General features: G+C 48.8%; 1 protein-coding gene across 1 annotated transcript; it reads left to right on the top strand.

Moving 5' to 3' along the window:
- Positions 1–1,280: 1,280 nt before the first annotated feature.
- Positions 1,281–25,864, top strand: SFXN4 (sideroflexin 4). The gene is made up of 14 exons (XM_043597686.1): positions 1,281–1,448; positions 2,842–2,907; positions 4,946–5,020; positions 6,424–6,450; positions 6,537–6,591; positions 9,314–9,339; positions 10,074–10,127; positions 10,213–10,269; positions 10,406–10,471; positions 11,269–11,341; positions 12,218–12,333; positions 18,514–18,599; positions 20,222–20,339; positions 25,458–25,864. Exons 1-14 carry the CDS (start codon positions 1,410–1,412, stop codon positions 25,533–25,535), a joined length of 936 nt encoding a protein of 311 aa, XP_043453621.1. The 5' UTR covers positions 1,281–1,409; the 3' UTR covers positions 25,536–25,864.
- The last annotated feature ends 1,207 nt before the right edge of the window (positions 25,865–27,071 follow it).

Genomic DNA, 27,071 nt, shown 5'->3' with positions numbered 1-27,071 from the left:
AGAGAGGGAGACACAGAATCGGAAACAGGCTCCAGGCTCCGAGCCATCAGCCCAGAGCCCGACGCGGGGCTCGAACTCACGGACCGCGAGATCGTGACCTGGCTGAAGTCGGACGCCTAACCGACTGCGCCACCCAGGCGCCCCTATGAACTCTTGAGGTTATTGAAAAGTGAGCCAGGTGAGCTGAGCAAAAGGGGGCACAAATTCCCATCAGCCTGCATAAAACCTTAAGCTTTCATGTCCCTGGAGGGAAAGGCAAGACAAGGCAAGGGACAGAACAGGCCAGCTGGCTGTTAAAGGCCCAAACTGAGCTTTTCCAACGGACCCAGGGTCATGTTAGGGCTTGTACATGTTTTGTCCCATTTGATCGGCAACAAAACCTTAAAATGGGTACGATTACTGTCCTCTTTTTACAGATGACTAAATAGACCCATTTATGTTGATTTCACCAATGCCATCCAACTAAGTAACTTATGGTCTTCAACCCAAGACTCCTGAAGACCCCTGAACTCCCTAAACGTCCAGGAGCACACATTCTACAACCACCCCACCCACCCCAGTGCAGGGCCAGGATGTAGGGGAGGTAGCAGCAGGAGGAGGGCAGATGCATTTCTTCTCCACAACCAGACCCTACTTGATCTGGTATTCAAAGGAAGGAACTGAAACTGCCCCAGCACTAGAGAAGAACTTGGGAGATTGCACTTTATGCAGTGCCCTCTTCACCCGCAGGGTCAGGGCCCCACACTTAGAAGGGCCCTAGGCCTGGTTTAATGCTCAGGATGTTGACTTTTTGAAACTCAATCGTTTTTAAATAAGGCGTGCCACATTTTCAAATTTCACCGTGAAAATTAAGTAGCCAATCCTGACTATCCCCAACGCCCTTCCAAAAGGTTGGCACACCTGTCATCTGGGTAAGATTCAGGTTCTTCTCAGTAGGTACTGTGATGGGGGGGAGAGGGGTCCATAGGTGACCCCTCCAACCTGGAAGCGGTCCAGCTACCCTAAAGGGAGAATAAGGTTGGAAAGACTTGGTCTGCAGGAGGATGGGCAGGTGCACGGGGACGGAAGGCGCACGGGAACCAGGGCGGGATGGAGGCGTGGGATCTGGACGCTGGAGCGTGGTGACAGCGAGCATCGGGAGTTCGGGGACCCGGCAGCGGGAATACCGGGCGCACGGGGTTCCCGCCACTGGCGCGCGGCGACAAAGAGCAGCGGGCGAGCCAGGAACCCGGCAGCGGGAACACGGGACGCGCGCGCGCCTGGGGCGGGGCACGCCGCCCGGCTCCTCCTCCGCGCCTGGCGGGGTGGCGGCGGCCTCCCTCCACTACATAGGTCCCAGGAAGAGGAGCAGGAGGAGGAGGAAACGCGGGGGCCGGGCGGCTCCCAGGGCGCAGCGGCGCGGCCCCCGCATGGAGCCCAACGTGCGCTTCTGGATCACCGAACGCCAAGTACGGCCCGGGCCCGGCGCGGCTGGGGGCGGGGAGGCCCTGGGCCGCGTGAAGTCACCGGCTGGAGTGCTGGCTGGCCCGGGTGACCTTGGGTAGGCCACGTGGTCGCACCACCCGCCTTCCCATCTCAGACCCCGGGAGGGGACGAAGGGGAAACCCAAGCGTGCGGGAGGCCGACAGCCAGGGCTGGTACCGCGTGTCACCGCTACCCCAGGCCTGGCTAGCGAGGGTCGTCACAAGGTCACCCTACCCATCGCCCTGAAGAGTCAGGCCCCGCCTCGCAGGGGTCTGCCCTCCGCTGCCTAAGCTGTTGCTGAGCACCAGCTTGGAAAGGAACAGGTGCATCCAGGAGCCACCCCCGCCCCTCCTAACCTCCGTAGGCTCAGCCACTCGGAGGGCACAGGGGCTGTCGGCAGCGGTAGACAGGGAGTAGCGCGGGCCCCGCCTCCAGGCGGTGACTGGGCGGCGCTGCCCAATAGAAATACGATGGGAGCCGCAGAGGTCATTAAAATTTTTCTAGTAGCCACATTCAAAAGGGTAAAGAGGAACAACAGAAATTAATTTTAACAGTCTATTGTATTTAGCCCAACAAATATAAAATATTAACGTTTCAACACGTAATCAATGTAAAAATTATTAATGAGATATTTACATCCCTTTTTTACATCTTTGAAATCTGGTGTCTATTTTACACATACAGTATATCTCAGTTTGGCCTGGCCACATTTCAGGGGCTCCAGAGCCACACGGGGCTAATTGGACCATACAATTCTAGGGTGTTCTCTTTCAGCCTTACCTAAAGGAGGGCCTAGCTTGGTTTTGAGTAGGGAAGTTGAAAGGGGACAGGGAACTCCAGCTTTCCAGGCAGAGCCAGGACCGGAAGCCAAAACCATTGCAGAGGTGGTGTGTGTTGTGGGGGAGGGGAAGGGGAAGGTTTTGGAAGCCAACCACACTTCCTCTGTCCACATGTGAACTGAGCTGCCTTTATTGATGCCTGGCTGGGGCGTCGGGTTCTTTATGACTCAAGTTAAGTCTTAGAACAATGATAAGAGGGTAAAGAAGAAGCTTCTGAGAACTTTCTAGGTAGTTCGCTCCAGGTCATTTGTGCAATGTGAACATAGATGGGCCCATTTGACCCCAGAGTCTGAGCTTTTAACCCTCGAGAGTAATTTGATATTAGAGTAGTTAAGAGCAAAGGCTGCTGGGTTTGGTCCCGGCTGGGTTTTCTTGGGTACGTTCATGAGCTTTACCTCACCTGTAACATGGGGATGTTGCAGGAGCTGCAGTTAGAAGCCCTGTTAGGGTCTCAAACATTATGTTCACCGTTATTATTACCATATATCTTTTCTTTTCTGCCACCACTAACCTCTCTGGTGCTCTTCTCCCTCTCCAGTCTTTTATTCAGAGATTTGTTCAGTGGACAGAATTATTGGATCCTACAAATTTGGTCGTTTCAATTGTGAGTATTTCCTTGTTTTCCGAGATAGCGCATTTCACATCTTATTCTGAAATGGGAAGACCGTGTGTCCCTTTTGAAAAGCAGTGGAAACAGAATCCATATATATTATCACGTTTTCATTCCTTCAGAATGAGCTTGTTAGATTGGAAGGTGGGTAAGCATGCTGACAGGTAATACCAAGCTCTGGGCCAGGTGCTGGTGGTTGAAAAGGGATCAAAACAGTCATCCCTGGTCATGGAGGACAGACTGGCAGAGGTGGTCACAGACCTTGACCTTGGGTTCTAAGGGAGGCGGAAGGCCAGAGGGAGGAGGCATCCAGGAAAGGTCAGATAGAAGGGACTGTAAGCAAAGCCCAGGGGAGAGAGCGGGTAGTCCGGTCAGTGCGTTGGGGAACCAGGCAGTTCCTGAAGGGCCTTGTGTGTCATTCAGATGAGAGGGGTTTGCATTTAGCCTGCAGGGCGAGGTGGTGAGGGTCACCATGTGGTGAAGGATCAGAGGGACCAGACTGTAGATGAGGTGAGCTGTTCAGGGAATGGCTCAGCTATCTGAGTGAAAGACCAGGGTTTGAACCATGTGTTGCTGAGGGCAGAAGAGGAGATGCCCTGTCACCAGCAATACCCCTCAGGGCCAGAGCCACAGGGACACTCCCATTCTTGTGTTCAAGTTGTTCCAGGCAGCCTTGTTTATTTATTTTTATTTTTATGTTTTTTTTAATGTTTATTTATTTTTGAGGGAGAGAGGGAGACAGAGTGTGAGCCGCGGAGGGGCAGAGAGAGAGGGAGACACAGAATCCAAAGCAGGCTCCAGGCTCCAGGCTCCGTGCTGTCAGCACAGACCCGACCTGGGGCTTGTGAGATCATGGCCTGAGCTGAAATCGGATGCTTAACCAACTGAGCCGCCCGGGTGCCCCACAGTCTAGTTTATAATAGAGAAAAATAACCTGAATGCCCATCAGTAGGGAAATAGGAAAATATAATGTATATTCATACAGTGGAATACTAATAGAAGTTGAAAATGATGATCTAGTTAGCGATGTATTTTTTTTTAATTTTTTTTTCAACGTTTTTTTATTTATTTTTGGGACAGAGAGAGACAGAGCATGAACGGGGGAGGGGCAGAGAGAGAGGGAGACACTGAATCGGAAACAGGCTCCAGGCTCCGAGCCATCAGCCCAGAGCCCGACGCGGGGCTCGAACTCACGGACCGCGAGATCGTGACCTGGCTGAAGTCGGACGCTTAACCGACTGCGCCACCCAGGCGCCCCGCGATGTATAGTATTAACATGGAAACACGTGTATGATGTTACATGGAAAGCATCTACAATGTTAAGTGGAAAAAGCAAGACGCATAAAGTACATTTATGCAGATGACAATATAAACCAAAACTACATCTTTGTTTACAGATACATGTATTCTTATTTGTAGAAGTATAAGAAAGTGGACTGGAATTTCATACCTTGAACTCATAATACTTTCTCTCTGATAGAATAGGGAGACAGGAGACTGCGGGTGATGGCTTTTGGGGGAAAAAGAAAAAAAAAAAAAAAGAAAAATTGGAAGCAAATATAACTGAATGTTTGCAGCTGTTAATTCTGTGGAAGGGGATTGGGAGTATGTACTCATTCTTTGTATTTTCTGTATTTAATTCTTTTTTTTTTTCTCAAATTAAGAAGAAATGAAGAGAGGAAGTAAGCCTGAATGGATCAGATGTGGGGGTGAGAGAGAGGAGAGATCTTCAGGTTTCTAACTCTCAAAGCCAGGCAGATGGTGGTGGCTCTCACGGAGACAGCTGACATCAGAGAATGGGAGGGAGGTGGCAGCACCCGTGGCTTGAGCTGCTGGAGCTGTCTGGGAAGCTAGGAGCTCTGGATCTGAGTGCCACACGGGACTATCCTCATGGAAACTCTAAGGGAGTAGAGAACATCATCAGTGTGTTGTACTGAAATCAGATGTCAAGGAGCATGTGATTCCTAAATCTGAGGATATAGCTAAACAATATTGAGATCATTGCTTGATTTTTTTTTCTCTCTGATTATAGGAAAAAATAGAAAAATCAAGGCAACTATTGTTAACAAATGAAGATGCATTCATACATGACTTGGAGGACCGAAGGGTATGTGTCCCGTGCCTGGTTCAGGGTTGGATGTGGTTGCCTTCAGGAGATTCTGCTTGCATGGTCTCAAATCAGATGGAGTCTTGTCATAGTGAACACTGCCCAGGGGATCTGCTTTTTAAAACTGGATTAGTTTTTTTTTTTTATGTTTATTTATTTTTGATAGAGAGAGACAGAACACAAGTGGGGGAGAGGCAGAGAGAGAAGGAGACACAGAATCTGAAGCAAGTTCCAGGCTCCGAGCTGTCAGCACAGAGCCCGACATGGGGCTCGAACCCACAAACCGCGAGATCATGACCTGAGCCAAAGTCGGACGCCTAACCGACTGAGCCACCTAGGAGCCCCATGGATTAGTTTCTTTTAAATGTAGTGAGGATTCATTCTCGTAAACCAGATTACTAGCAGAAGGAGCTAGTATTAAGGAAAGGAGAAAAAAGCATAGGGTTCCTCCTGTGCTTAGATATTAGTGGGGATCCTCTGTGACTGATCCCTGGAGCCCAACGGGAAACTCCAGAATTCAGGCAGGCCTCTGACGTCAGAATCTATTTCCCATTAGAGGCAGTGGTCCAGGTCAGGATTACACTCCTGCCCAAAGAGTTAAACCAAGCATTTGTTATCTACCTTGTGGTAGATGGGGCTTTCCAGAGCCTACAGACATCAGTCCTGTGAGGCAGCCTGTGGAAAGCTCACATATTTAGTTTGGGGTGTGTGTGCGTGTGTGTGTGTGCGTGTGTGTGTGTGTGTGTGTGTGTGTTTATGAACTTGATAGGGCCTCTGGGCTCACAGCCTGGCTCAGATGCAGGTGCCTTGGCTAATGGCATGGTGCATCACCTTGCCTGCTCTTCTCTGAACCAGGGGCAGGCTAGATTCAGGTACTCACCTGAAGAGTAAGTTAGGTGTTGGCCTCGAGTCCTCTCCAAGGTAGGAGATTTAGGACTTTTTAATGTTCTGGCTGTTTTCTTTCTGTGGATCATCTTATTGCTTATTGTTAGTTCATTTGTTTGTTTGATACATTTGATTAATTTAAAAAATTTTTTTAAACATTTATTTATATTTGAGAGAGAGAGAGTGAGAAGGGGGAGGAACAGAGAGAGAGGGAGACACAGAATCTGAAGCAGGCTCCATGGTCTGAGATGTCAGCACAGAGCCTGATCGGGGCTCGAACTCATGAACCGTGAGATCATGACTTGAGCTGACGTCAGATGCTTAACCGACTGAGCCACCCAGGCGCCCTTGACTCATTTATTTTGATTTATTCTGTCCATGTGGCATTGAACAGTTCTGGCCTTCACTCTCTGAAAGGTGGAGTAAAGGCGGCACCAGAAATGAGACTGGAGAGATTTTCTTTTTCTTTTTGCTGCCAATTAACCTTTAAAAGCTTTGCTTGTTTTTTCTCTTTTTAGGTACAAGAAGCTTGGAAGAGAAGTCTTGTAAGTTTCAGCCCCTTGCTAATTTTTAGCCTGCTACGATAACAAAACCAAACATCAGACTGACCCTTGTGTTTGCTCTTGTGAAGTCAACAGTGCATCCTGACAACAGCAAACTGATCCCCGTTCCTTTTCGACCTGCAGGTGAGCAGATTCCAATTTTCACAAGCGGGTTGAGAAAACATGGCTTGTAACAGTTAAAAAACTCTGTCTAGAAGGATTTCTGACAGTGAGTCTGGAAACAGCTTAAAAGGGATGTTTGAAGGGTCTAGGTGCTGATAGTGGAGAAGAGCAGGTTTGGGGCCCAGAGCTGCATCCAGTGCTGTGGAAAGATCTGGAAGGTTGGGGGTGAGGGCACAGGCCTGGGTCTGAAACCTACTTTGCTCTGTTATCTGCTAAGAAACACGGCCAATCATTTCATTGATGATGGTTCTAGAACTGGTAACTCATAAGTGTTTTGGATTCCATGTAGTATCCTCTCTCTCATATCTTAATTACAATGAGGGGAATAAAACCTATGATCATACAGGGCCCTTTTAACTATAAATTCTCTCTGTGATGAACAAAAAGCTGGAAACACCATAATATCCAACAATTCAGACTATAGTTAAATAATTCATTAAAATGAATGAGGTAGGGGTGCCTGGGTGGCGCAGTGGGTTAAGCATCCGACTTCAGCCAGGTCACGATCTCGTGGTCCGGGAGTTCGAGCCCCGCGTCAGGCTCTGGGCTGATGGCTCAGAGCCTGGAGCCTGTTTCCGATTCTGTGTCTCCCTCTCTCTCTGCCCCTCCCCCGTTCATGCTCTGTCTCTCTCTGTCCCAAAAATAAATAAACGTTGGAAAAAAAAATTGTTAAAAAAAAAATAAAATGAATGAGGTAAATCCCATGTGCTAATGTAGAAGAATGGGTCTCCAGGAACTCGTATTAAGGGGAAAAAAGGCACAATATGAAACAGTGTATAGTGATCCTGTTTGTATGAGTAAGTGTTGTGAGCATGAGAGAGCACCAGAGAGTGTGGGAGTTTCCATCTAGTAGAGGAAAAACACTTGTCTCTCCTTTTAATGCCTCACTTCTGACACCAGAGACATGGGTTTTTCCCACACCCTTCAATTCTGTGACACCAGCCAGGTGTCTTATAGGTTTTTGATTTTCAAAAAAAAATTTTTTTTACATTTATTTATTTTTGAGAGACAGAGAGACAGAGCACAAGTCAGGGAGGGGCAGAGAGAGAAGGAGATACAGAATCCGAAGCAGGCCCCAGGCTTCGAGCCATCAGCAAAGAGCCCGACGCGGGGCTCAAACTCACAAACCGTGAGATCATGACCTGAGCTAAAGTTGGACACTTAACTGACTGAACCACCCAGTGCCCCTGGTTTTTGGTTTTTTTTTTTTTTTTTCAACGTTTATTTATTTTTGGGACAGAGAGAGACAGAGCATGAATCGGGAAGTGGCAGAGAGAGAGGGACACACAGAATCGGAAACAGGCTCCAGGCTCCGAGCCATCAGCCCAGAGCCTGACGTGGGGCTCAAACTCACGGACCGCGAGATCGTGACCTGGCTGAAGTCGGACGCTTAACCGACTGCGCCACCCAGGCGCCCCATTTGGTGTTTTTTTTTTAATGTTTATTTATTTTTGAGAGAGAGAGAGAGAACTAGCAAGGAAGGGAGAGAGAGAGAGAGAGAGAAAGAGAATCCCAAGCAGGCTCTCTGCTGTCAGCGCAGAGCCCGACATGGGGCTCAAACTCATGAACTGTGAGATCATGACTTGAGCCAAAATCAAGAGTCAGACGCAGCCACCTGTCCTACAGTTTTAAGTCAGTCCTGACTGTCGACCTGGGGACAGCGACAGACCCCACAGTTTAAGGGCTCAGGCCCACAAGACCACCCCAACTTCAGAGGCCAATTGAAAGTCCAGGTTCTCTGTGCTTCTGACGAACCTGCTATAAATTGGAGGTCCTCACACCCCCCCCCCCCAACCCCCTCAACTCCTGGGGCTTGAAATTGCTAGACTGGCTCACAGAGCTCAGGAAGACCATTTACTTACTAGATTCGCCGTTTATTATTAAAGGATACAGTTCGGGAACAGATGGAAGTGATGCACAGAGTGGGCTGGGGAAGAAAGAGCTTCCACACCTTCCCCAGGCCTCTGCTCTGCCAGCACCTGCTGGTCCTCAACAACTGAAACACTGTAAAAAGCAGGCTTTATCACTATGGTTGACTAGATCATTGGCCCTTGTGACTAGCCCCGCCTCCAGCCCCTTTCCCCTCCCTGGAGGTGGAGGTAGGGGGTGGGGCCGAAAGGTCCAACCCCCTCATGCGTTGGCTGGTTCCCCTGGCAACCAGCCCCTCCTTAGGGGCGTTCCAAAAGTCACCTCATTAACATAAACTCAGGTGAGCTGCACCGGGGTTCTTAGGAGTACAAAAGCCACTCATTTCTCCTTCACTGCTGTTCTCATTGAGGAAATCCCAAGGGCGTTAGGGTCTCTGTGCTCGGAACAGGGACGAAGAGCAAATACGGATTTCTTATTATAAATGACTGCATCACAGATGTACAAAGTTCGTGCAGAAGGACGAACAGGTGCGGGTTCACAGCGTTGCCCTGAGTTGGAGGGACTGGGAAGGCCCGGGGGGGGGGGGGGGGGGGGGGCGGGGGCGCCTCGCTAGGTCTTTCCTTGCTGTGCTGATTGAAATGCTTGCCATACGCACATAGTTATTATTAGGAAAAAATGAAACAATGAAGACTGTCCTTTGGCGTCTGTGCCTTCAGGGCGCTGGAGAGGAGGTTCTCGGGTAGGTGCCCCCCCCCCCCCCCACTCCGCCTGCCTCGGCGGCTGCAGTCACTGACCCTCTTCTCTTCCTTGCCAGCTCTCCTACCTTTCACGGCACCCATGGTGAGTCAGCTGAGACCCCAGGTTTAGGAAGATGTCCACTCATCTCCTAACCTCAGCGGTTTGTGTCCTCCAGCTCTGGAGCCCTGTCCCGCCCCCCCCCCCCCCCCCCCCGCCTCTGACCCTTGTCTGCTCTTCTTGTATTTTCACCCTGACCCCCACACTTAATCCAGTCAGGCATCTGGGCCTCTTGAAGGTCCCTGTGTCACAAGGTAGTCCTTTCTCTGGAGGCCTACTGTGCTCAGAGCGCTACAAGGCGGATGAAGTGCTCCCTGCTGCAAGCACACGGGACTGTCCGTGACCTTCTCTCCCTTAACCCTCCACCCCACCCCTGCCCAGTGCAGGCCCTCTCCTGGGACCTGGGATTGCCCCCCCACCCCCACCCCAGAGAAGCTGTACCACCGTCACTCTCACGGGGTGCTTTTTCACCAAGTGACAGCATTCCTCCGTCACTTCTCCCACACCCGTCCTGTGTGTGCGCCCACTGGCAAGTGCAGACTTCTCAGCTGCCCCGCCCTGCTGCATCGCAGGTCTTTGAGGCAGGGACCCGTGTGAGAGTCCCGGGTGTCCTCAGTGCCCTGTAGGCGTCACTTGCCCTGTAGCCTTCTGCATCTGGACCTTCGCCTCCTTGTCCCAGTTCCTGGGGGGCCCAGTCCTGCATCTCCCCTGGGAAGTCCTTTGCCCGGCAGCTCCCCCTCCCCCAGAACACTTAAAACTTTGCTTTATTTTCTTAAAAGATCTTTTTGTCGATGCTGTCGGTGAAAAGTCTGAAGTCCCTGATTTTACCTCAGGTAACAACTGTTTCTATTTCATGATGACTGAATTCTGTTGTGCTCGAAACCAGTGTGTGATCCGCTTGCCTCCGTCTTTGTGCAGGTTTGTTTCTACACCTACACTACGGCATTCAACATTGTCAACGGAAACGCAAGTTATGTGAGTATTATGAGGCCCAGGGGATACGCAATGCTCTGTTATTTCTTTTGGAGTTTTGTTTGTTTGTTTGTTTTAATTATCCTTCCAGGGTAAAACTGTGGTATTTGCTAAGTATGTACTTTTGTTTTTTCCTTAGAATCGTCGCCCACATGAGAGTCTATTACTAGGGACAGGAGTAATTGCTTCTTCATCCTTTTTTGGAGTGGGTATTTTAAAAATCTGTCAAATCTTATGTATTCCTCAGGACAAAACAAAATATTCTGAATTAAAATTCATGTTTCAACTCAAACTATTTTTTTTAATCTATGTTTTTTAATTCAAAAAAAATTTTTTTTTTTTTTTAAGAGAGAGAGTGCGTGCGTGAGCAGGGTAGGGGCAGAGAGAGAGGGAGAGAGAATCCCAACACAGAGCCTGACATGGGGCTCTATCCCACAGCCCTGGGATCGTGACCTGAGCCGAAATCGAGAGTCAGACGCCCAACTGACTGAGCCACCCAGCCACCCCCTCAATTCAAACAACTTAGAAAGTATGACTAAGAGATAAGAAAGGAAATGGTCACCTGTAATCCTGTCACCTCCCCCCCCAAATAAGCGTATGAGCATCCCAAGTTTCTAGGCATATACTCAGTACTCTTACCTTTTTAAAAAATGTATTTAGGCTAGATAAACATGTACAAATCATATATTGCTTTGGATGTCAGGGCACCGTGATGGTTAAAAATGCAGACATTAGAGTCAGATAAGCCTTGGTTGGCATCCTGGCTCAAATTCTTAGTGACTCAGTGACTCTGGACAAGTTATATAACCTCCCTAAGCCTCTGTGTGTTCCGCTGATAATCGGGAGAACACCTCAGCGTTGCAAGAATTAAAAAATACACGGAGAGCATTTGCAAAGGCCTGACCTGTGCCAGGAACTAAGTCGATGCTAACTCTTGCTATTGAGTATGTTCAGCTCATTTTTTGGACCTAGGCAATAATGATTTTTCTCTTGTTTTTCTAGTTACTCCCTCATTTGCTCCAGATGCGGCTGAATAACATGTTATTGAAAAAAGCCCTTCCCATCATCATTCTGAGTAAGCAGGAAGCATGCAGTCTCTGTGGTCTTTGAGCTTTCCTTCATCTTTGGGGACAGCCAGGTCCCTTGGCCACATTGTGACTGATGACAGCTGCTATTTGTAGCTTTCCGGGGTCCCCGGGGCCAAACTAGGTCCTTGGTTTGAGAGGTGACACTTGCTCTGTAGATATACTCTTCATTGTCAGAGGATGAACACAATTACATTTGCAAGACTGTGCAAGCCCTGTGCATGTATTATTTCACTTAATCCTGACAAAAATGTATGGGTAGCAATATCGTTAGTCCATTTACAGAAGCAGAGGCTGAGGCAGGGGAGCATTAACTGTCCTAGGGTCACACAGGGAATAGGTGGCAGTAGGGGGGATTCCAGCCTGGTGGACAGACTCTAGTGGGAGCAACAGAGATGTTAACCGTTTCAAGGTTGCCAGCCTGCAGATTCACTAATTCACACTCCGTGTTTGACTCTGGAAATCATAATAGCGGTTTGAAGTGTTGGCAGAATGATGTGAGCGGTAAAATTTGGGAGAATGTCATAGAAACCTGATCAGACCAGCTAAAGCAAAGAAGGGGGGGTGTATTTCCAGGACCCCGGGTTTCTCCTGGAATCCTCCCAGGGAGCTGGGCTGGACTTCCAGAGGTGCTGAAACCTGGTGCCGGGTCCTGGTCAGGGAAGGACCAACTGACTGGGAAGCCAACAGTTCTGATCCAGCTCCACAGCCCCAGGACAGAGCTCGGTTGGCCAGCTCCCGCCAGGTGACCAGCTGAGGGCGGAGGAAGCATAGCCATCAGAGAAAGAGGCGTGACATCAGAAAAGGTGTTCCTTCACTGGGCCAAACTCACCCTCTGTTGTGCATTTTCTTCTCTACATCCACAGCCCACATCAGTGCCATGAATGTTGTTGCAGCCCGAAGCCTTGAGCCCATTCGAGGGATTGAAGTCATGGACAAGGAAGGCAATGTCATGGGCTATTCCAGAAAAGCCGGGACAAAGGTAAGGGGACACAATGGAGCCTTAGCTGGCTTGCCTCTTGGGTAGAGCATTGAGTTTTCTGTTTGAGACCTGTACCCAAGTCATGTCTCCCTTCCATCTTTCCTTATCCTGTTTTCCCTCTTGCAGACAGAGCGGTTTTCCATTTTGCACTGTGATGTTTAAAATGATGTTTCCATTTTACACCAGTAATATGCAATTAGTCTGAGTTCTCCAGAGAAACAAAACCAGTCGTATGTATGCATGTGTGTATTTATTTTAAGTAATTGGCTGATTCAATCGTAGGGCCCATAGGTTGCTCAAGTGTAGGCCAGGTCGGCAGGTTAGAAACTCAGGAGCCGTTGAGGCAAAATTTCTTCTTTGGGAAAACCTTCTCGATTTTGCTCTCAAAGCTTCCCAACTGATTAAACAAGGCCCATTCACACCATGGAAGGTAATCTTTGCTTAAAGTTAACTGATTATAGATGTTAACCACATTTACAAAATAGCCCCACGGTAGCACGTCAGTGTTTGGTTTAAGTACCAGGTCCCATCGCCTAGCCAGGTTGACACATGAGACTGACCGCCGCAGACGGGCTTCCACCAAATGCTAGGCCACTCTCTGAGGGTGAGATTTTATTTTTCCAGCTCAGCATCCACACACACACACCCCCAAGGCTGCTCTGCACTTGTGGAAGTCAGTGACTCCCTGTCTGGATTTGAGAGCAATGTTCGCGGTCCCCCTCACAGCAGATTTTCTTATAGTCTTCGTCTTTCCGGACCAGTCTGCTGGCAAGGCTGGGCTGAGAAAAACCGTGCTCTGACCAGAACTCTTCAAAAAGGCTTCGGTTTTTAAAATTTTGTTGTAAGTTTATTTATTTATTTTGAGAGAGACAGTGCATGCCAGAGGGACAGAGAGAGAAGAAGAAGAAGAAGAAGAAGAAGAAGAAGAAGAAAGAGAGAGACAGAGAGAGAGAGAGAGAGAGAGAGAGAGAGAGAGAATCCCAAGCAGGTTCCACGCTGTCAGCACAGAGACCCACATGGGGCTCAATCTCACGAACCTCGAGATCACGACCTGTGCTGAAATCAAGAGTCAGACACTTAGCCAACTGAGCTACCCAGGCGCCCCTCGAAGGCCTCAATTTTTAATAAGTTTTATTATTAAATAGTTGAATTCTTTTGCTCAATTCAGCACCCTGGCTTCTGTGTGCATTCAGGTTGAAGAAACCGGACTGGCCTATGGTGGTCTCATTTGGGGTTTGAACTTTTTGTAAAATTACTTTTTCAGCAGGTGAGGTTTTTTTGTTTTTTTGTTTTTTGTTTTTCTCTGTGGAATGCCATTAGCTAAAGAATCATAGCATAAGGCAATTGTGTGCAAATGGCCTGAACAGCAGCAAAGAACAGCCCAATAAGAAGTGAAGGGAATAATAGCTTCTCATGCTGTCAGTGTTCAAGGGGACTCCTGTCGGGACACCCTCTGCCCTATGTGTCAGCAGAAGAGGAGGTCAGAAAAGATGGCTGATGGGGCGCCTGGGTGGCTCAGTCAGTTAAGCGTCTGACTTCGGCTCAGGTCATGATCTCACCGCTTGTGAGTTCGACCCCGCGTCGGGCTCTGTGCTGACATCTCGGAGCCTGGAGCCTGCTTCGGATTCTGTGTCTCCCTCTCTCTCTCTGCCCCTCCCCCACTCACACTCTGTCACTCTCTCTCTCAAAACATAAACGTTACAAAAAAATTAAAAAAAAAAGAAAAGATGGCTGCTCGTTCAGTTGGTAAATATAGCGTTGTTTGGCTCACAAACATCTTGCTGTAAACCCTGTCCGTGATTCACAAAGCTGAATTACAAACCATTAGCTACATGCCTGCCACCAGATTCCTGCCAGAACGTTTAGTAGCATGTCTGAAAAATAGGAGCCACCTTTTCTTTCTTTTTTAATTTTTTTTAACTTTATTTTTTATTTTTTTTAATTTACATCCAAATTAGTTAGCATATAGTGAAGCAATGATTTCAGGAGTAGATTCCTTAATGCCCCTTTCCCATTTAGCCCATCCCCCCTCCCACAACCCCTCCAGAAACCCTCAGTTTGTTCTCCGTGTTTATGAGTTTCTTCTGTTTTGTCCCCCTCCCTGTTTTTATATTATTTTTGTTTCCCTTCCCTTATGTTCATCTGTTTTGTCTCTTAAAGTCCTCATATGAAGGAAGTCATATGATTTTTGTCTTTCTCTGACTAATTTCACTTAGCATAATACCTTCCAGTTCCATCCACATAGTTGCAAATGGCAAGATTTCATTCTTTTTGATTGCCAAGTAATACTCCGTTGTGTGTGTGTGTATATATATATACACCACATTTTCTTTATCCATTCATCCATCGATGGGCATTTGGGCTCTTTCCATACTTTGGCTATTGTTGATAGTGCTGCTATAAACATTGGGGTGCATGTGTCCCTTCGAAACAGCACACCTGTATCCCTTGGATAAATGCCTAGTAGTGCAATTGCTGGGTCGTAGGGTAGTTCTAGTTTTAGTTTTTTGAGGAACCTCCATACTGTTTTCCAGAGTGGCTGCACCAGCTTGCATTCCCACCAACAGTGCAAAAGAGATCCTCTTTCTCCGCATCCTCGCCAACATCTGTTGTTGCCTGAGTTGTTGATTTTAGCCATTCTGACAGGTGTGAGGTGGTATCTCATTGTGGTTTTGATTTGTATTTGTCTGATGATGAGTGATGTTGAGCATTTTTTCATGTGTCGGTTGGCCATCTGGATGTCTTCTTTGGAGAAGTATCTAATCATGTCTTTTACCCATTTCTTCACTGGATTATTTGTTTTTTGGGTGTTGAGTTTGATAAGTTCTTTGTAGATTTTGGATACTAACCCTTTATCTGATATGTCATTTGCGAATATCTTCTCCCATTCTATCGGTTGCCTTTTAGTTTTGCTGATGTTTCCTTCACTGTGCAGAAGCTTTTTATTTTGATGAGGTCCCAGTAGTTCATTTTCGCTTTTGTTTCCCTTGCCTCCGGAGATGTGTTGAGTTGAGCTGAATTACAAACCATTAGCTACATGCCTGCCACCAGATTCCTGCCAGAACGTTTAGTAGCGTGTCTGAAAAATAGGAGCCACCTTTTCTTTCTTTTTTAATTTTTTTTAATGTTTATTTTTGAGAGAGAGACAGACAGACAGAGTGTGAACAGAGGAGGGGCAGAGAGAGAGGGAGACACAGAATCCGAAGCAGGCTCAGGCTCCCATCTGTCAGCACAGAGCCTGATGTGGGGCTCAAACCCACGAACTGTGAGATCATGACCTGAGCTGAAGTTGGACGCTTAACCGACAGCCACTCAGGCGCCCCGGTAGTGGCCACCTTTCTAAATGAATTACAGGTAACAAGGGGACAAGTGGTTGCCTGAAACACCTCGTTTTCGAAACAAAGGTTTTGTGCCTAAGAACCACCCTAATGAGACATTTTTAATAGCTTTATTGAGATGTAATTTATATACTATAAAATTCACCTGTGGCGCGAGTATAGTTGGATGAATTTTAGTAAATTTAAGCAGTTATGCGGCTATCATCTCAGTCCAAATCTAGAACATTTTCGTCCTAAAAATCTCCGTTGTGCCCATTGAACCACTCCCTTCTCCCACCCCCGGCCCCAGAGAAACACTGATCTGCTTTTTGTCTTCATAGTTTTGCCTTTCAGAAATTTCATGTAAGTGACTTGTACAAGTGTTTTTTTGTGTCTGACTTCTTTCACTTTTGAGGTTTATCTGCCTGTACCAGGCGCCGAAAGGTTGTTGCTTTTCATTGCTAAGCAGCATTGCATTGTATGGATGTGCCTTCCAGGTTTTGTGTATCCATTCCCCGGGCAACGGATATTTGGATTATGTCCAGTTTGGGGCTGTTATGCATAACGCTGCTCTGAACTTCCACGCAAGTCTTTATGTGGATGGCCATCTGTCTGCATCTGTCTTCAGCTCCCTTTACCTGTAGGGTGCTAGGGCTGCTGTGAATCATTTGCACAGCTGAAGAGAAGAATAGAGCAGGTGTATTTATTTTTAAGAGCCAGAGTGAGCAAGACAGGGGGAGAGGGGCAGAGAGGTAGAGGGAGAGAGAGAATCCCAAGCAGGGTCCATTCAGTGCAGAGCCCATCATGGGGCTCGATCTCACGACGCTGGGATCAGGACCCCAGCTGAAATCAAGAGTCAGATGCCCAACCGACTGAGCCCCCCAGGTGCCCCATGAGCAGGTGTTTAATCTGTGAGTTGCTCCTTGGCTCCTCGTGCCCTCCAGGTGCTGTGTGAGCACAGCCACACCCTTGGCCTTAGGATCCCTTCCCTCCAGGAGCCAGGAGCTCTCAGCCTCCCAGGGGAGGCAGCCTCAGGCTCTGCTAGCTGTCAGGACGTCTAGTCCATCTGTCCAGGAGGAGCTTCATTTTTGCATGAAGGCCAATTTAGGGTAAAAGATTTGATGGGGTCTGCTTTTAAGAAAGAAAGAAAGAAAGAAAGAAAGAAAGAAAGAAAGAAAGAAAGAAAGAAAGAAAGAAAGAAAGAAGACTGAGCACCTGGGTGGCTCAGTCAGTTGAGCATCTGAGGCTTGATTTTTGGCTCAGGTCATGATCCCAGAGTCGTGGGATTGTGCCCGCATCAGACTCTGAGCTAAGCATGGAGCCTGCTTAAGATTCTCTCTCGCTCATGCTCTCTCTCTCTCACTTGTGCTCTCTCTCTCACTTTCTCTCCCCTGCTCCCCCTCTCTCCTCTGCCCCTCTCCTGCCCCCTTGTGCATGCATGCACGCTTTCTCTTTCTCATTCTCTCCAAAATAATAATAATAATACAAAGAATAGTGTCTGCAACTGTGCATAAGGATAAGCATTCTTTCAACATTTCCCTGTCACCAAAAGTTTTATTTTCTGTGGCTAAAATTTCAGAAACTATGCAACCAGCAATATCTGATTGTAACAGGGCACCTTTGATCAGATTTCAGGGACCAGTCTGCGTTGTTTTCCCTTGACTGGCCTTGGAAGGCACTCCGCCGCGAAGTGCAACACGTCTCCCAGAGCCCCCCAATATAGGTGTCTGCTTTGCAGTGTCCTCCCCTCACACACAAGTGGAGAGAGGCCGGCCTCGCCCCACTGACGTGGAAATGCACCACACTCGGTAGCCGCTTTTCTCTCCCTGAAGTTGAGCAGTTGTATTTTATATTCCTGAAAGTTTAAGTGCCACCCTCCTCGGCCCCCTCTGTCCCTGTGGGGGAAAGGCGTTCTCTGCAGAGGAGTCGGATGAGCTGAGCATCATCTGATGTGGGAAGCAGAGAGCGGGGCTGGCGGGCATGGGAGGGGAACCCAGAAGGCAGGCTGTAGGCACGTCCTGGGAAGCCAGCTGTGGAAGAGACGGGGTTGGAAGGGGACAGTTGGCCTCATGCCTGTTCATCTTGGGCAGAGCAGTGCTGTCCGTGGAGTCATGCCTCACCTGGGGCTGGGGTTCTGGAGTTAACCTGTGAGTGTCATCTATAGTCAGAATTTCCCCGGAAAGTCTCTTACGTTGCCCTTGAGTACACATGACTTTGTGCATATATAACCCATACAGTAAATAACATGTCTAAATGTTGGATGTATAGAGTAATGTGTATTATAGAAAAGATGACAAAATGTTATCAACCGTACAACTTACTCGTGCAAAGTAAGATTTTGTAGCACCCCTCATTACACAAGCAAAAGGTGGGTGCACGCAGGTGGATCCGTGCATGGCACGTGTGGGTGTGATGCCACGCCAGTGCCCTCTGAGCTAGACTTCTGGAACGTTCCTACTCAAAGGGGTAGGAATATCTGGGCTGCTGCTCGGGATCAGGAGGCCTGTGGCAGCGTCCTGGATTGAAAGGAAATCATGCAGCAGTCCTCGGGGGGCCCTTCCAGCATTTCCACCAAGGGGCCTGCCCTTTGGTTCTAGGTGACGATTTTTCTATAAGCTGCCTTTGCTTTGTACTTTGGGTGGTTGGCAGGCCAATGGAGACCACTGTGGAGTCAGGGGAGGCAAATCCCGTCTCCAGTTGCTCCTGCACCCGCCCCAGCGGTCCTCCAGCTGCACGCCCGTGGGGCTGCCTCCACCTCTCTCCACCTGCATTATTTTTCTAAGTGAGAAAGGAGAGCGGCTGAAGGATATCCGGAAATGGCCTCATGCCGTGTGGTAAGGTGCTTCCTTTCCATTTCTACTAGGCCGTTAAAGATACGGCGACGTCCAGAATCGTGCTGTTTGGGACCTCCGCTTTTATCCCTGAAGTCTTCTCCCACTTTTTCATAAGGTAAGAGGCAGGTAGGAATAGACGTTTGACACTCAAAATCCTTACAAAACTTGTCAGACACCGAGCCTGCTGGGAGGGATGGGAAGAAGTTTCTTTGGTCAGCTTCCTGCTACATTCTGTTCATCACAGTTAAGACAGCAGGATTCACTTGGGGCACGCATGGAAATCCAGATTTGTCTGTTCCTTAAACGTGGAATCTCACCCAGACCCTGTCCTCAGCTAGCTGTGTGTTCCTGGGTGTGTCCCAGCACCTGCTGAGGCACAGCCCCTCAGGTCTCGAATGCTGAGTCGAGGTGATTGGCAGGTTCTCCCAGCTCTGATGTGTTGTGAGTGTGGCTCAAGCCTGCCTTTCCCCTTCATTCAAGCATGTGTTAAATTAGCCTAAGTGGCCTAGATTCAGCAGACCATCATCCGTTTTGAGAAGCAAGAAATGGCCGGTTGGGAGGAAGTCCTGGGGACCTGCCAGTGACAAGCCCAACACGCAGTAGCTTAGGCCAGAAGGCAGATGTGTTGGTTTAGATACTGGGTGAGGGCAGAGAGCGTAGCCCAGGGCAGCTGAGCAGATGCCCCACCGCAGGGACAGTCCTATCTTCACGGTGTCAGCTTCCCTCTGTCCTGCCACACGCTGGCTTCTTCATGGTGATGAGGGACGTGACTGCCAACGCCTCCCAGCTGCTATCCTCAAAGAGTCCGGAGGAGTGATAGAAACATGGCAAACCCCAGCAGAGACAGGGAATGTCTTCCACTCAGTTCACAAACTCCCAGAGGAGGACTCAGTTGGCCCAGATGGGGTCACCGGAACTGATCCCCTCTATCCAGCGTGGTGAGTTAGAAAGCCTTCGTTAGGACCACATAAGGAGTGTTTTCTAGAAGTAGCAGCATGCTGCTCAGAGCCAAGTGTTACTTCCCATGGGCCACCGGCTGGATGGCCGTAGAGACTAATGCTGGCCAGGTTCTTCATGGGCCAGTCTGGCTGGGTCAGAGCTGGGCTTCCTCTGAAAGCTGGCACCCTCCGGTCTATCCCTTGAAGCCCACCTAGTGACCCGAGCGGCCTGGGGAGAAGGGATGGTGTTCATTTCATAGTGGGCCCTCACAGCTATGATAGTATCCAACCTGGAGTGACCTCGGTGGCTCTTCTGACTCAGCCCTTTTATTCTGCATGTGAATGAACCCAGGCTCAGAAAGGGAAGGTGTCTTGCCCAAGACTCTGCAGTCTGTCAGTGGCAGCCGGACCCAGGCCCCTGGATCTCTGACTCCCAGGCTGGGTCAGAATGTCACATGCATGTCAGCAGAGCCCAGCATCTAGAATCTGGCCTCTCACTTTGGCGGTGTGGGATTTTGGACAAGTGACTTAACTGGTCGGTGGCTGTGTCCTTGTTTGTGTGAAAGGGGGTGATGATAACACAAACTTCAAAGGGTTGTTGGGGATCAAAGTGGGCAAATGCCTGGGAAGTGCTGAACCCCAGGCCTGATGCCCAGCGAGTGCTCCGTCGGTGCAGCTGCTGGTATCGCTTGTTTGCTGGTGAGTGGGGACCAAGGCGTGGGCCCGACCGGCTGCACGTAAGACCATTAGAGCGGAGGGCCAACCTCTGAAGAAAGCCCAGTAACCTTGTCTCTTACAGGACCCAGTTTTTCCGGCAATATCCATGGTCATTATGGACCTTCAAGCTGTCTTGTACTGTCTTAGTAATGGGACTGATGGTGCCAGTTTCTTTTAGTATGTACCCACAAATTGAACGGGTAAGTGCCCCCTATTCAAATTTCTCTCAAAACAAAAACAAAACAAACAAAAAAAAAAAACAAGCCTTTTTCTTCTCCTCGTTGTAAGAGAAAGAATTCTAAGAAATCTGCGAAGTTTACAAAAGTATAAAAATAACATTATTTAATCCCGTCCCGCAGATCACTTGTGCCATTTTGGATTCTATTTTTCTTAGTGATATACCAGAAGCATTTTTCTGGGATATTTAAAAAACCTTTGAGATATTTTAAATACCTCATAACGTTCCATAGTGATGCCTCATCCAATGGGACTTTCTGCAGCGATGGAAATGTTTGATACGTATGCTAATACAACCACCTCTAACCACATATAGCTGTTGAGCACCTGCAGTGTGGCTAATGTGACTGAGGAACAGAATTTTTTTTTAATTATTTTTTAAAATATTTACTTATTGTTGAGAGAGAGAGAGACAGAGTGTGAGCAGGGAAGGGGCAGAGAGAGAGGGAGACACAGAATCTGAAACAGGCTCCAGGCCGTCAGCACAGAGCCCAAGGCGGGGCTCGAACTCACAAGCTGGGAGATCATGACCTGAGCCGAAGTCAGGCTTAACCGACTGAGACACTCAGGTGCCCCTGAATTTTTTATTTAATGTATTTTAAGTACTTACATGCAGCTAGCGATTTCTGTATTAGACGATGTAGTTCTATAGACTAGGATATATTATAATCGATGATGAGTCAGACTACCTGGATTCAAATTCCCAGCTCCTCCATGACCTCGGTCAATTTATTTAAATTCTGTGAGATTCAATTTCCATATCTGTTAAAGAGAATTAAAGATAGTATCTCCGCAAAAGGCTGTTGCTGCTGTCAGGGACATTGTTGATGTCACAGCTTTTGGCGATTCCTGGCGTTTCTTAGCTGAAAATTTCAAATGTTTGTTTCTGTCACTGAACTTAAAAATCAGTGATGTCTTTAAAAGCATTTAAATTTATGGAATGAGCTTGTTCAAAACCCAAATCTAGGTTCATAAAATCATTAATTCAGGTAACTTTGCCATCACCTAACATAGAAACTTATATTACTAAATATTTATTTATTAAAATAAAATGTTAGAATATATTTTTAATCCTTACAGGCCCACCTGTATAATAAGAACATGGCTTATTATAATAAGATTGTAATAAAAGTGAACTCTTTTGCAAATAATTACTTCTGGTCGCACTGGCGCTCAGAGTGAAGGAGGTGGCTTAACCTGCAGAGGTTATGTCATTTACAAAAGTCGTTAAATCTTGGGGGAAGTTCCCACTCCCCTGCTGCCATGATGTGGTTTCCTCCTGGGCTCTTGTATTCATTCCCCAAACAGTGATGGGGGGCCTATCCTGCCAGACCAGCTAGGTGCTGGGGTCAGCGGTGAGTAAATGGGTCTTGCCCTATGTAGCTATGAAAAAACAATGACCTGTGGCCTGCTGGGCGTTTGGGGAAGTAGGGGAAGGGGAAGCCACAGAGCCCAGGAATCCCGACTGGGTGAGGGTGGAGGTCCAAGGGAACAACCTTTTGCGGAACTCCCTTCGCTGCCACGGGGGAGTCAGAATATGGAATCCGCAAGTTGTTAGATAATCAGGTCTCTTTCCAGTTTGTCTTGTACACATCATTGTGGGTCATGGGATTCGCTTTTCCAATGTTAGGAGTAACTTGGTTCTTTACTCTGTGATATCATTTTGGTCCTCAGCTAGTGGCTACTCTATGGCTGGGTCCTCCAAGGGCATGAGGTCACCCTTCTTCTGGGAAGGCTAGGTCCAGGACAGCCTGTCAGAGGGCAGGACCAGAGGCGATCCTCCCCCACTTTGCTGCCGCTGTTCTCACTGGCCTTCTGGAGTCAGGTGGCCACTAGACTTAAAGTTACAGGGCCGAATGGATGTGTTGGGGTCCTCGGGCCCGTGAGGGGGAGACTCCCACACGCAGGTAACTGTAGACACAGTGGGACTGCAGTGGAACGCAGTCACACATAGGGGTGGTGTGGGCACAACAGAGGCAACGTCGGTGCAGCCAGGGGCTGGGGGCCGTGGCAGGGGATGCGTGGGGGGAAAGGCAGCCTGGGCCAAGGGCACAGCTTGTGCCCAGGCATGGAGTGGTGTGGTCCACCCCGGGCACTCTGGTCCCACATGGCTAGAGTGTGAGAGAAGAGGCTACAGGTGTTCTACGCCTAATAAGTGTGGCTTCTGTTTATCCAGCATCTTCTGTGTCCTCGGGACTGTCTGCCTGGCAGTTAGTCTCCTGTCTTTAAGACAGCTTTTCAAGGTAGTTTGTATTCCCACTTTACCGACAGGAGCCTGGGGCTCAGGGGAAATAGGAAATTCGCCTGTGGGCTATTCAGCTATGGAGAGGCGGGGCCAATGGGGGGAAGGACCTTACCAGCCCCTCATGGTGATAGAACTTTATACGGAGGCAATGAGGGAGACGTTTCGAGGAGGGAGTGGCTTAGTCAGATTGTATTTTAGAAGTATCACTCTTTGGATGTCACAGTGTAGATGGGGGCAGTCCTGGAGGCTAGGAGGACAGCTGGGGGGCTGTAGACACATTCTGGCTGGAGGTGATGGGGGGCTCAGAGTAGGTCCATGGTAGTAGGTTAGAGGGAAATATTGAATTAGGCGAGTTAGAATTTGTGAGCATTCAGATTGGGGGTGAAAGTAAAGAGAAAAGGATCCAAGGGGCTATCCAGATTTCTGGTTTACGTGTGATGCCAATAACCAGGACAGAAGGAAGGAAGGGCTCTGTATTAACTAGGATTACGTTTGGGGCATGTGAGTAGCTCAGCTGGTTGAGTGTCTGACTCTTGGTTTCAGCGCCGGGCATGATCTCACGTTTCATGAGTTCAGCCCCGCATCAGGCTCCACACTGACATGCAAAGCCTGCTTGGGATTCTCTCTCTCTCCCTCTCTCTCTCTGCTCCTTCCCTGCTCATGCTGTCTCAAACTAAATAAACTTTAAAAAAATTTTAAAAATAAATTAGAATTACATTCGGTTGTAAATGAGATCGAAAATAACAGCCTGAACAAGATAGAAGTTGTTTCTCACTCACATAAAGTGTGTCATGAGCACGCTGGGAAGGCGCACACATGAGTTGTGTTTTTCCACAGTACCTTTTCCAATAAAGTACCAGTTTTATTCAGTCATAAAGCAAAGGGAATCACGATTCTGAAAGCAGGTTCAGGGTTCCAAACTGGGTGACATTTCACCATGTGATTAAACTTGGCTTCTTACACAGCGCATGGAGCAGAACATAAGTCACACAACAAACAAGGTAACAGAAAGGTGCAGAAGTTAGCGAAGCAAACGTGAAGTCAGTCTGTGGGTGCGCAGTTGAGATAAGGCCGTGGTCCAGCCGGGTCAGCTCTCGGCACTTACCGCTTATTATGGTCAAGCCGTGAACGATCTCAGTCATGTTCGAGATCAATCGGGTAGTGCCCTTGGCGGCAGCTGCTTTTTAAGTGGTCATAGAGGGGTCACATCAGAAGAGTCTGATGGTTTGCTGCAAAACTCGTCCCTTTATGAAGAGCCCCTGCAGACCTCCTCTGGTTCTGCTTGTTGTCAGTGCTGGGGTATCAGCTGATGCCGGTCCCGGCGATAATCTCGGAGCTGCAGTACCTCTGACTACTTGTGTCATTGCTTGACATCAGAGGCTCCATTTTGCTTTCTACTGCGAGGTGACCAGCCCAATAAGGCAGCGATGCGTCATAAAGTCCTCAGGGATCTTAATTCCTTCCAGGCCAGCATGCCACCATTCCTAGGGTTTGGCCCCATCTTCAAGGTACCAGATGGTACCTTTCTCATTCCACTTGGCCACGTGCCACTTTCACTTCATCACATTGGCCAGAACTTAGTCATGTGGTCAATCCTCACCGCAAGGGAAGCTGGGAAATGAGGTCTTTATTTTGGACCTATTTAAAATTCTGCTGCTGTGGAAGAACAGATGGGACAAATGGCAGGAAGGGTAATGTGTCACATATGGAAACAACTGTTACCTGCTAGGAAGTAAGTATGACCAAAAGGCTATGGGGAGATCAGGGAAAGAAGAGAATTGCCGGCTGATCCAGGAAGACTGCCTGGAAGAAGTAGGCTTTGGACATGGATGGATTTCAACAGGCAGAGATGGGGGAGTGAAGAGGGCATTCCAAGTCAGGGTATAGGAGAGCTGAGGAGTCCAATGTAGCTGGGCACAAGTCACTGAGTGTGACTGGCAACATGCTTGGGGCCAGATAGCAGGGCCTGTGTGGCCAGGCCCAGGAGGCAGGCTGTACTCTGAAGGCAACCGGTGGGTCATGCAAGGCTTGAAGGGGCAGGGCTCTCAGAGGCCAGAATAGAGGCAGGAAATGGAATCCATTTCCCCTCCTGAGCCTCTCCCCGCCAACCTCCAAGCAAGTCTTGGCATTTGCTAGACCTTGAAAGAACCTTGTTGGTCCAAGGTGGGCACAGAGGTGGCTGAATGGTGGTCCCCAGCCAGTGGGGTCCCCAAGCCCTGCCTCCTTGTCTGGCCCCCGCCCAGGACCAAGACATCTTCTCAGACGTACCACGGGCTGCAGCAACCTTCAGGTCTGGAAACTCAGTGACCTTGACAGGGAAACTTGTCCCCTGCAAAACTCCTTTTCCACGAAGCTAGTACTTCTGCCACCTCATGAGACTAAGAACCGTGACTGGGGATTAGGAGGATTGTTGTTAACTTTGGTGGGTGTGATGACAGCAGAGTAGTTGCATAACAGAGTCATTGTCCTTTGGAATTTCATACGGAAGCATTTGTAGGTAAAATGACAGATCTGAGAATTGCCTTCAAATACTCCCGAAAATACCCCCAAATTGGGATTGGGAGATGCCGGATGAAAGGAGATTGGCAGGTTGTTACTAATGCTGAGTGATGAGTAGATGAGGGCCCATTGTATTCTTTCTGCGTGTGTTTATATTTGAAATTCTCCATAACAATGTGTTCAAGAAGTTCTGCTTTTTTGTTGTCGATCAGACGTCACTGAAAAAGTTGGACTGGAAAATAGATGCTTTCTGTAATATATACATATATTTTTTTAACTTGGCTCTTAAGGCAAGAAAAGTTAATATCAATATTAAGAATTTAACTTTGTTTTTCAGATACAGTGCAATAAGCTTGAAAAGGAAATTCAGTCTGCAACAGAAGAAACGGAACTCTTCTATAACAGAGGGGTATAGGGATAAGTTTTTGGTGAATTTGTTCTGTTCCTGCTTGAACGCCTTCCTCTCTGCTCGAGGTGTCCGTTCCGAGGACTCTACCAGGGGTCTGGAACCCGAGGTGTCTGTGCCCCCAGGATGGCTTACAATTGCACAGGCCAGCGCCCTTTCCAGGCAGGTTCCTGGGGTTTCAAGCCTGGATGAAAGGAGAAACAAGAGGCTGTCCTGTCTGGTCCACCCCCATGGGGTTGCTGAGGGGATGGGTGATAGAAGATTCGATTCTCTAGGTGTTTGTTCATCGGCCTCTGAAGGGATACTGTGAAATTACTAATAAACTTATTAAAAGTTGAGTATTTGAAAAAATAGAGGAAAAGGGTCTCCCGCGCCCAGGGCTCAGGCATTAAATTGATGGCCCACCTCAAGGTAAGTGGGAGCCTCTGGTGGGCGCTGAAGGCCTCCACCCCCAAAGCGATCCTCTTTCCCTCCTCAGCTGACTCCCATTTTGGACTGAAAATCTTTGCCCCCGGGGCCATCCGCCTCCTTTCTCCTCTCTGGCAAATGACCCTGCCTCCTCCCTCACAGTGAAAACAAGGCTGTGGACCAGCGGTGGAACCTCCTGGCGTCAATTCCGCAGACCTCTTCCCACCCACGCCCAGCCTTCCCTCCTCCTCGCAAGGTCAGCTGTGGGCCGGGCTCTGGGCCCTTCCTTTCCGATTTCCTCAGGGCCTTCCGTGCCTGTGTAGCTTCCCTGCCTCTGGCTCCAGACTCCTCCCTCCTTCCCAGAAGCAAGGGAACTACTGGAGTCACCAGCCTCGTTAAAATAGCTAACATCCTTCCGGAGCCAAATGTTTTCAAGGATTGTCTCCCCTCACTGTGCCCACCACCTTCCACCCTGCTACAACTGCTCCCCACCCCGCACCCTACCCGAACGCTGACTGCCAGTCTGCTGGGTGCTCAGACTCAGCACGGGGCTTGCTCCCCTGAGCAGAGGCCCCCCTCCTGCTGCCCCCCGTACCCCGCCCCTCAGACATCCACTTGAGACCATCTTTTCCTCCCCGTCTCAGGAAATGGCACCGCCACCGACGAAGCAGCGTCACCCAAGATCATTGGCGTCACCCTCTCTTCTCCCTCCCCTCAACCCCATTCAACAGCTGAGCCCAAAGGTGACAAGTGCTACAGCCTGCCCGGCCCATCAGCATCCCCTGCTGGCGTTACTCGATTATCTCTGCTGGCTCCTCCCTTCCCTGCCTCAGCCTGCTCTGATAAACACCTGCCCAAAAGCCTTAAATGGCTTCCCAGTGTATCAGGTTCAAGTCCAAATTCCTTACCCGGCAGGCAAGAACCTTTACCTTATTCATTTCCTGCCGCCCCTTTTCTTCACTTTGGACCATACCCTGTTCCTCATGTGGGCTGCAGTCTTTCCTTCCTGGGCCTTCATACCAGCTGTTCCCAGCTCCAGGTTAACTCTCATGCATCAGGTCTGACTTGGACATCAATCAATCACTCCCTCCAGGAAGCCCTCTAGGATACACAGTACTGAATTAGGTGCCGCTGCTA

Source organism: Prionailurus bengalensis, chromosome D2 (assembly GCF_016509475.1).
Source record: "Prionailurus bengalensis isolate Pbe53 chromosome D2, Fcat_Pben_1.1_paternal_pri, whole genome shotgun sequence".
NCBI lineage: Eukaryota > Metazoa > Chordata > Mammalia > Carnivora > Felidae > Prionailurus > Prionailurus bengalensis.
The sequence above is the reverse complement of the archived record's forward strand: the minus strand, read 5'-3'. Positions and strand labels throughout refer to the sequence as shown.